The 10510-nt window shown below is 36.2% G+C and overlaps 1 protein-coding gene across 1 annotated transcript in view; it reads left to right on the top strand.

Moving 5' to 3' along the window:
* LOC129575620 (acid sphingomyelinase-like phosphodiesterase 3b) overlaps positions 1–10510 on the top strand; it is a 91310-nt gene that overhangs the window by 52731 nt on the left and 28069 nt on the right. The window contains exons 5-6 of the mRNA XM_055459489.1: positions 5206–5417; positions 5827–6158. Coding sequence (XP_055315464.1) covers positions 5206–5417; positions 5827–6158 — 544 coding nt within the window. The remainder of the gene's footprint in view (positions 1–5205; positions 5418–5826; positions 6159–10510) is intronic.

The raw sequence follows: 10510 nt of genomic DNA, 5'->3' as shown, positions 1-10510 counted from the left end.
ACACACACACACACACACACACACACACACACACACACACACACACATAACATATCGTGAGTGAGACATACAAATTCAAATTTTTCACAACAACGCGACAAACGATACACCACCAAACCATAAACAACGAAAGATGAGCAAAATATCATCAACGCGACAAGTCACACACAATGGCAAAAATGTAAATCGAAAATAAGCTACAACTTGGCGCGTAAGACAGTTTAGGTGCTACCATTAGTGTGATATACTCTTCAAGCCAATGTTTCACTTTTTTTTTGTTGGGAAAAATTAACGAAACAAATTTTTTTTTAGACAAACGAATGGAAAACAAGACATATACATAACATAAAACGGAGATGCTATTCGACGAGATGAACGGGCTCATTTTGTATTGCTTGCGCTTTTTTAGCGCTCCAAGCAATAGCTGTACCAAGAAAAAAAAGCAACAGCAACAAACACGAGTGAGATGAAATCATGTAACAGATAGACGGTGTCTGCCAATGTCGCAACCGTCATCACAAGTGCTTTTCCATATTCCATCATGATTATGTATGTTCATAATTATTACTACTGCCATCACTGAAAATAGACAACACGTTTGCCACGTTCGTTCGTTCGTTTTTTTAGTTGGTGGTCGTATGTGCATTGTGCATCCCATCCTTTTGTTGTCTATGTGAAAAATCATACATTTGTCAATATGCTATCTTCTCGGTTTGGGCCGTAACTGTCACAGCAATTTGTGCGCGCTGCCATTTTTGAGAGTGTTTTGCCCTTCGCCGTTTTTGTATCAATGATGTTCATCTTTTGAACCAATTTAAACACGAATCATCACGATAAGGCGATTTGTCCACATCGATTCAAGCAGGTACACACATCAAGTATCCACCGTACAATGTACATATATGTGTGTGAGGATGTAATGGATTGAAATCACACGGAATGCGTGAAGAGCGCAGCATTTTATGAGCTTAGCAAACGGTGACGAAATGGATTTCAATGCGATAGTAATGCCAGCTATTAACACTTAAGTCGATCAAAACGGAATGAAAACGAAAGAAAAAAAAATCGAGCGAAAGAGAGGAAAAGAGAGAGAGAGAGAATGCAGAATCCATCGAAACGGCATCAATGATCACTAATTGATTTGTATTTGATTGTATTTTCAATTTTCGACGAATGACGGCAAAAAGTTCAACATAAAACTGAAGATGTGGAATTATGGATACTATCTTTTTGTAATGTTGTTGCAATTTCAAAGCCATTTCGTTCAATTGCACTGAAGCGAAATCGAATTTCCGTTGCATTGCTTGATCATCCCGCATACGTGTATGTATATTGGGTGTATGCATTAGTTTTAAAGAATTTCCACTACAGATGGTATAACTTGTACTATAACGCATCGGGCCATACTGTAACTATATTCACGTGAAAGCCACATCATTTGACATTAGTTTTCAGTAGGTGTTATTTTACCAAAGCGTAAACAACATAATTTTTTTCACTTACAATCATGTCAAAATACGTGCGGAAAAAACAGCATTTGCGGGAAGTTTTACTTTTCTTCTATAGTTCGAAGAAAACTGCTGCTGAAAGTCATCGGTTGCTTTTGGAAACTTATGGTAGCTCTAATGCTCCATCGTCTAGTACATGAGTACTGGTTTCGACGCTTCCGAATTGGGGATTTTGACGTGGAAGACAAAGAACGGTCAGGTCAGCCAAAAAAGTTTGAAGAAGACGAATTGCAAGCATTATTGGATGAAGATCCATGTCAAACGCAAAAAGAACTTGCATTGGAGTTGAACGTAGACCAAGCAACCATTTCCAGACGTTTGCATGCAATGGGAAAGATTCGCAAGCTGGGAAAGTGGGTTACACATGAACTGTCTGAGGATCAGCGCAAAGCACGGATCGTCACATGCAAAAAACATCTTGCAGAGCACAAAAAACACAGCTTTTTATATCGAATTGTTACCGGCGATGAAAAGTGGGTTTATTACGAAAACCCCAAGCGTAAAGCAGCGTATGTTGATCCCGGCCAACCGGCGCCATTCCAGCCAAAACGAGATATTCATTGCGATAAGGTTATGCTGTGCATCTGGTGGGATATGAAAGGAGTCGTGTATTATGAGCTGCTAAAACCAGATCAAACGATTAATAAGGAACGCTATCGACGCCAATTGAATGATTTGGCTCATGCATTGGATGAAAAACGGCCATTAATAGCTCGAAAAGACCACAATGTTTTGTTCCACGATAACAACACTAAGCCACATCGTGCAACAATCGTTAAAAATAAGGTAGAGCAGCTCGGTTGGGATCGGCTTGATCAGCCCGCGTACTCTCCAGACCTTGCTTCTTGCGACTACTATCTATTTCGATCGATGCAGATTGCCCTGTCTGAAGTACGCTTTCAAAATGAGGAAGAAGTGCGAAAATAGGTTGATGACTACATAACCTCAAAAGACGTGGACTTCTTCAAGCGAGGAATCAACAAGCTGCCTGAAAGATGGCTAGAAGTCATAGCTAACGATGGCAACTACATTGGTTAATGTACTCATTCATTTTATTATTTTAATAAATGTATCTATGAACTCAAAAATTCTTTAAAATTAATGCATACACCCAATACAACGTACAATTGCGAACACTTTCGTAATCAATGTTCCCTTTTTTCGCTCACTTTTCTCTCTTCTTTCCCCATTCTCTCTCTCTCTCTCTCTCTCCTTCGTACTCTATTCTTCCGGTCGTTTGGTCGATGCGTTCGTAAAACTTACATTTTGTCCCATGATGGATGGGGCGAAATGTGTGCGTGTGTGTGTGTTCGTGGCTCGGCAATGAACGGTGAAACCCTCAAATGAAATGCCACCATCACTTTGTGCAAACATTCTCTCGAAATGAATTCCACCGTTTCACATTCTCTTTGGGCCAATGTTGTTCGCATATCGATTTGCATATATTATTCGTGTGCGCTTCGTGTAAATTGTACATTGGTCGATGTAAAATTGTTTTATGATTATGAAGAACGGTTTGTGCACGCTGGTGCACAAGTACTGTTTTATCGCTTTTTCCTGCCACACCATTTTCTATTGCATCTATAAAAAGATATTGACAAGTTGATGGACCAATTTGAAATAAAAATGCCAACTTCATTTGCATATTGTTTTTCGAATGTAACATCATTGCGGTGCGGAGTTTTTGTGAAGCTGAAACGAACGTTGGGTGTGGGAGGCCGAGAGAATGCCGGTGTGTGTATGTGGTGGAATTGGTCGTGAAATCATAAAAAAATAAAGACTACGACAACGAAAACTGGATGGGGAGAGAGAGAGAGAGAATGCTAATTCAATGATTCAGCGCACACCCGGTTTCAAGAGCATCATTTGAAGAATTAGTTCAATAACAAGACTCGAGTGGTTAATACTCGTGTATTTGGTGCTAGGGAATCGGATCGGGAAAGTGTGTGGTCTTTGTTCACCAAGCAACTTACACTCACTCAGATATACAAAAACACATGGTCACACATAAATATATTTATGTAGCACTTTTGCTGCTCACGTGACACCATCATGTCACACTACACAAGCACTGAGTTTAGTTTAATTACATTTTCTTCAACGACGATTTCCAACTGCAAACAATATATTCCGAGTCGATTTCCACTGATATGCAGATATCTGCAAACCTTGGCGCACACCATACGTTCACACATTCTTTGTATATCTTAATTTAAAGTCCTTTTTTGCATTCAATTCCACGCTCGTTCGCCTTCTTTCCCATTTGGTTTTCCTATTTTGGTTTGTATTTTTCGCTTCCTTCACTCTGACGTATTGTTCTTCTTTTGTTCTTTTTCTCTACGCTCGTTCATTCGACGTTCCGTTTTCTTTTTCGGACGAAATAAATTAAGCATCCAACTCATGTGCTGAATTAACACACGAATGATTTTCCCTTGTTGGCCATTTCCAGAACCTAGAATTTATTTTTATTATTTTATTCGTCTCCTTTTTATCCCCTGTCACCCTGGCCTCCTTCACTGTGCCCGTTCTGCATAGCTTCTACATACATGCACACTGTGTACCATATAGAGTATGATTTTACGAAAATTTAAAACATTGAATGACAAAATTGAGTACGAAGCAAACGATTAGAGGCGACCGTGAGAGAATAGCAATGTAAAGCGAAGGACAGGGGAGTTGGAAGTGTTGGGAGAAAGCATGTCCTCAACGGAACAAAGAAAAGAAAAATTATGCACAAAATACAAAATAGAACTGTACCAAACGTACATTTTAACAGTAATCTAATTACAATTTTTTTCTCTGTCGTAATGGGTGTAGATTAATCTGCCAAAAAGTTGAAGCAAAAAAAAAACAACAAAAGAAAGAACAAGGAAATTTCGAATTGTTCACATCATTTAGTGTGAGCAAATGAGCGCGCGCGCACACGCCGTCGTCCGTTCGTTTGCTTGCTTGCTCGTTCAGTGAAGGAGTCACACCATTGCCTTTATTACTCAAACGTGTGGGATCAGTTGGACTGCACAAACTGGAGACGAATGCAAAACGAGTTAATTCTAGTTTTTTTTTTCTCTTCAGAATGTTGTCTGAACTTAGCTACCCAATAGAAGTGGAGAAGAATAGAAAAAAGACGCTGGGCAAAAAAGAAGTCGTCAATTCAAGTGTTTAAATTGTTTTTGCTGTGCCACGGTAAAATTGTTGCTGTCACTCGCATGAGAGGAAAAGAAATCAGCAGCAACAACAATGAAATTAAGCAATTGACGCAAGAAAAATTTCGTATCGCCTTGAGAAATGTCGATGTTTGTCACGATTTAATGCGATTGAACCGCTGTTATTTAATATTATACGAGAACAACGTGTGGGAATCCACCCAAAATTCAAATACACATAAATCGGCTAACCCCAACGAAGACGTATAGAGAGTGGGAATAAAAAAATGCAGAGGTTTACATTACTTATGTTAATACCTTTTTTTTCTTCTCTTGCTCTTTTTCGATTCCAACCAAAATCGAAATGAAGGCAAGAATCAGTCGTTGTTGATTTGTACCATTCGATTTTCAACCATCTTCATTAAGAATAGGAGTTGGTGAAACACAAGAGTTCCCTCCATTTTATCTCTCTTTTTCACGTCTTTTTTACAATTCTTTTTAAATTCTCATTCAAACACACAATTGTAATTTGCATAATTTATTTTTTTTTTCAGGGATGCTTTGGCACATTCAATGAGGCGAAATATCGAAACTCATCGGCTCGATGTGTTACGGAATATAACGGATTTGCTCAGTAGAACGTTTCCATCGCAATTCGTTTTTCCGGTGCTTGGTCATGAAGATGGACAAGGGAATAATTTTCGACGTTTAGGTGAACTATGGCGACACTGGCTCCCGAATGAGGCATTGGAAACATTTAATAAGGGTAAGAAAAATCGAATTCACATTCGAAACGACACACAATGCGAGCAAACACAAACATAAACAGAAAATGTGCCGGTAAAAGGAGCGAACGAAACAAGAGAAACAATGCCCAACACTGAACATATAAATGGTTTTCATTTTCTGTTTGAACTGCATCCATACACACTGCAAATAGTCTGGATTGATTCACCTTGTTGAGGAATAGGGAAAAAACATACGTTTCGTTGAAATGGTTTCAATAAAAGCGATGTGAACCGACGCGACTACCTTTTACCGGATTTAATCTTTGTGTTCCATTTCATGATTCTGATTGAATCTCGAGCATATATATATTTTTCTGTTTATTGTCAATTGTTGTCCACATTGTCATTGGCATTTTCGTTATTTATTTCCGATATCATCCAAAATAGGCGGATACTATACCATCGAGCAGAGGAAGAGTCGATTGCGAATTATCGCATTAAATACCAATTTTATGCGACATGATGTTAAATATACACAATCACATTCGTCACCCATTCGACAACGGCCCAGTATGAGCGATTTGAATGAGCACAACAATTATCGTTATCACCATGGAAATCATTATCGAAGTAACGGCATCAATGGATACAGTGCAAGCAATATTGATGAGCATGGTGGCACGGTGAGCGCATTGTCGGGCGGTGAAAGCCATGAAGCGCAAAAACAATGGGAATGGCTGGAAGCTGTACTGGAAAAATCGAGTCGCAACAAGGAAACGGTATGTAGCTAACATTAACTGGCTTGCGATGGTCTTTTTTCTGGCTCTTTCTCTCTCCATAACATTTTGCATTTACACTTTTCACTCGGAATTCATTCCAATTTCATTTGCTTTGCATCCTTTATAACGTCCGTATGCCATTTACGATGAAAATAGATTAAATATTTGAATATGCCAATAGAATGAAAGTGTCTGTGTGAGCTGACAGAAATGTGAATTTACAACGACGAAAAGAAAAAAAAAATTGGTAAGCACCGGCGACCAGCTGCGTGCAAGTGCACGAATTAAGCGAAACAATACGGTTTTTAATAAGCCACTTCTATGCGGCTGTTGTTGTCGCCGCCGCTGATTTTCGCTGCTATTCAAACTATTAAAAATAATAGTGTATATTTACTTAAGCAAAATTAATTACATTCATCAGAGTCACGAAAAATGGCCACGTCCCCATTTTCCACTTCACACGCGCTTGTCCATTTCATGAATTTTGCACGCTCTGAAAATATAATTAGGTTATTCGATGGAGAAAAAAAAAATTAATAAGAAAAAGAAGAAGAAGAAGAAGAAGAAGAACAAGAAGAAGAAGAAGCAGGAGAATGTTGTAGAGAGAAAATGCTTGTTTATTTAGATTTTCAAATATTACTGAAACACTTAACATCTCTTAATTCATTTCGTAACTGTGAAATGTCCGCAAAACTTTTTTGCTTCAACTTTCATGGCGCACACAGCGACAGCCACACAAAATGTGGCCAAAGATTTTTGCCGGCCCTGAGACGAGATAATTCTAGTATATTAGCCGAACAGTCAAAGTCACAGCGAGAGACAATAAAATTTCATTATAGAAAATTTTCTGTTTACAAACTACGAGAAGAGAATTAATTAAATCCTCGTCCGTTGTCTTTCAATTGGAACTTTCAGCTGCCTTTTTTCTCTCTTCTTCTCTCTTCAAGTCGATGTATGTGTAAGCATGAGACTGTTTCTGTGTGTACTTTGAGTGTTTCAGTTTGCTGCCACTGTGGTTCTTCATCTGCGAATGTTTCGTCTAATGAAACGAGCATTAAAGGAAATAAACGCAACCAGCGAAATTCCTCTACACATAAAGTTTTCCACTCTCTTTTTACTTTTCCGCACGCCCATTTCGATTGTAAATGTATTGCGAAGTAAACTCGTCTTGTAGTATTTTCTAAGGAGTTTTTGTCTTGTTTATTGTGCTATCTTCGAAATATTTCAAATCATAAATAAATAAATGTAAACATATTTAACGAGCCGATTCAGCTTGAATGTTAAAGTGCAGCAGTTTCCTTATTGTATGCCATCCTATTTATTTGAACACTTTCATTTCATATTTTATGCAATTGTTTGCAATTCCGTGTTCAATACTCGTTCATCGAAAATGTGCTTTCAAGAATTTCGTACTCAAAAATGCTTGAACAACTAGGACATCAAGTGTTCGAACTTTGCAGGTCAATCATATCTGGCAATAAATTTTCACTGTTTATTATTCACTGAATCATCAAATTGAAATTTTATTTCTCACTCTATCCTCTCCTTCTCTCTCTCTCTGTCTCTCTCTCTCTGTCTCTCTCTCTCTCTCTCTCTCTCTCTCTCTCTCTCCGAACCACTTTTTTTTCAATGGCATAATGAATGAAAAAAAAATTACATCTGCAAAATAATAATTGCGAAACAATTCAGCTTACCACGTTTTTGTTCGTTGTCAATTCAAACAATCGCATTTATCATCAGTGATGACAGCCAGAAAATATTGAGCAGCATTCAATTCATATCACAAAAATATTTGATTCCATTGATATGAACCATAACAACGAAAAAAAAAATACAACAACCGCAACAGCAACAACGACTGTTCAAACTTTTACGTGTGAATTGTGCAATAGAATGGTTATCTAAATTGGAATTGCTATCATAAATAGCAAGCCACAATCAATGACCAAAACAAACGGATGGCAAAATAAAATACATAAATAATAGAATGCAAATATTTGAAATTAACAGGAGCAAAAGCAAAAAAGATCTCAAGCGAGAAGTAGTCGAATCATTTGTGTGTTGTCAATATAAGCGCGACAAGTTGAATTTCTATGTTCACCACAACGTTTGAATGCACCGAACCGTGTGCTTTTCCAGGAAATATCGAAAGGTGTACGAAAGGTGTGTGAATAAACTGTCTGTTTTGCGACAGCCACACAGAGAAATCAAAAGTGGAGAAAATTGTAGTCACGTACTTTTTTGACACGAAATTGGTCGCCCCATAATCATTGCTTATTGCCGGTGTGTCGCATACTCAAAGTAAAATTTCTGAGTAGGGATTGAGTCTTGTGAAATGATCGTAAAATTAGAAGAAGAAAAAAACCAAAAAAAAAAAGAAGAGATTAACGAAGATGGCGCCACGATTCAACATTTCACCGTTCGACCATATCACACTTCTAATGATCAATAAATGTTTTTTTCGAATTGAAAGAGTAAAACCAACATTATTATCTACATTTTCTATGATTTTCGACGGGTCGCCTTTTTCGTTCATGTACATTAGGCCATTTCACTATGTTGAAAAGTCTAAACCAACATACACATTCTGAATCGGTAGAGCCTGTAGATTTTAAATATATAATTTTTGTGTTATAAAATTTATTCCTCGCGAGCAAAATTGCGAATTAATAAATAAATGAATTTGAAAGGTTTTATCATGAACCGTACAATACGTTTGAGTCACGCATCATAGCAGATTTCGAATGTTTTGCAATGGATACTTTGCATACGAGATATATGTATATTCGACATCACAGTGACGAGCTATTGTTTTTTTTGAAAACGCAGTGGGGTACCGAAGGGATGTCTAAAAGAGGTTTACAGAATTCGAAAATTTTCTCCAAAAATGGTTGGGGAGACGATTTCTGAGTGATTTAAATATAATATAAATAATAATATTTTATAGCAGATTTTTCTAAAACTTATTCTCCAGAACTGCGATTTTATGAAATTCTATCATTTTGTATATATTTTTCTGAAACTCATCATAATACTTGAGAAATGATACGTTTAACCATGGTTTTTATAAAAATCCATGTTCCATTGTGGATTTTTCTAAATCTCCTGTAATAGCACTATGATTTTATAAAAATCCATCGTTAGGTATGAATTTTGATAAAAACACATTGAAATACAAATACGTGTATTTTGTATGTGTTTTCTAAAAATACACACCTCAAGATGCAATTTTCTAAAATTACAGTTCTGGAGAATGAGTTTTAGAAAAATCTGCTATAAAATGAGTATTTTCAGAAAAAACCTATCTTTAAGTTATACGTTTATCCTGTAGCGCTTTTATCAATGGTAATATATCATTCAAAATTGCCGAAAATAAAAATCAATGATCAAGAAATAGAATATGTTGATTCGGCAAGAGATTTGGGTTATATCATTAACAGAAATTTGAATAATAATGATCATATCAAATCCGTTCTAAAGAAAACATATGGTGCATTAAATTCACTTCAACCATTGAAAAAAATGTTACCCTACGATGTGAAATTACAGCTCATTAAATCACTTATATTGCCAATCTTTGATTTTATGGATATTGTGTATCATGAATACGGTGCTCATGGAACAAATCAAGATAGTGACCGATTAGAAAAAATGTTAAACTGCTGCATTAGATTTGTCATGAACATAAAGCGAAGTGAGCACATAACATCACATCGAAATAAACTTGGGCTATTAAGTCTATATGATAGAAGAACATCTCATATAGCTAATATGATATGGAAAATAACAAACAAAAAAGCCCCTGAATATTTAAATGATATATTGCGACATAACGAAAATAATACACGATCCAAAAACAAACTCATCATACAAAAACCTCACTCAAACACTCATAAATCTAGCTTATTTATCGGTGGACCCAAGCTATGGAACGTCATACCAGATGAAATTAAAGAAAAAAAATCTTATAAAAATTTTAGCAAACATTTCGAAAAGTATTTAATTAAATCATAGTGATGTATGCAAATGTTATTTTTTTTTCTTTTATCTTACTTTGTTATAAAATTACATATTTATTTGAATTTTGGAATTTTGATGTTAATAATTATGATGATATTTTTTTTTTATTCATATACACATAGATTTAAGGATGAAAATGTAAAAAAAAAAACAACTATAATTGGCCTTCGGGCAGCATGTATATGTTTTCTGAACAAATACCGAATCAAATAAAGAAATAAATAAATAATTCAATTAGCCAGAAATTAATTCAATATATTTAAATCACTCAGAAATCGTCTCCCCAACCATTTTTGGAGAAAATTTACGAATTCTGAAAACCTCTTTTAGAC

Source organism: Sitodiplosis mosellana, unplaced genomic scaffold (genome assembly GCF_009176505.1).
Source record: "Sitodiplosis mosellana isolate CC-2019 unplaced genomic scaffold, AAFC_SMos_1.0 Smas_scaffold_6167, whole genome shotgun sequence".
NCBI lineage: Eukaryota > Metazoa > Arthropoda > Insecta > Diptera > Cecidomyiidae > Sitodiplosis > Sitodiplosis mosellana.
The sequence above is the reverse complement of the archived record's forward strand: the minus strand, read 5'-3'. Positions and strand labels throughout refer to the sequence as shown.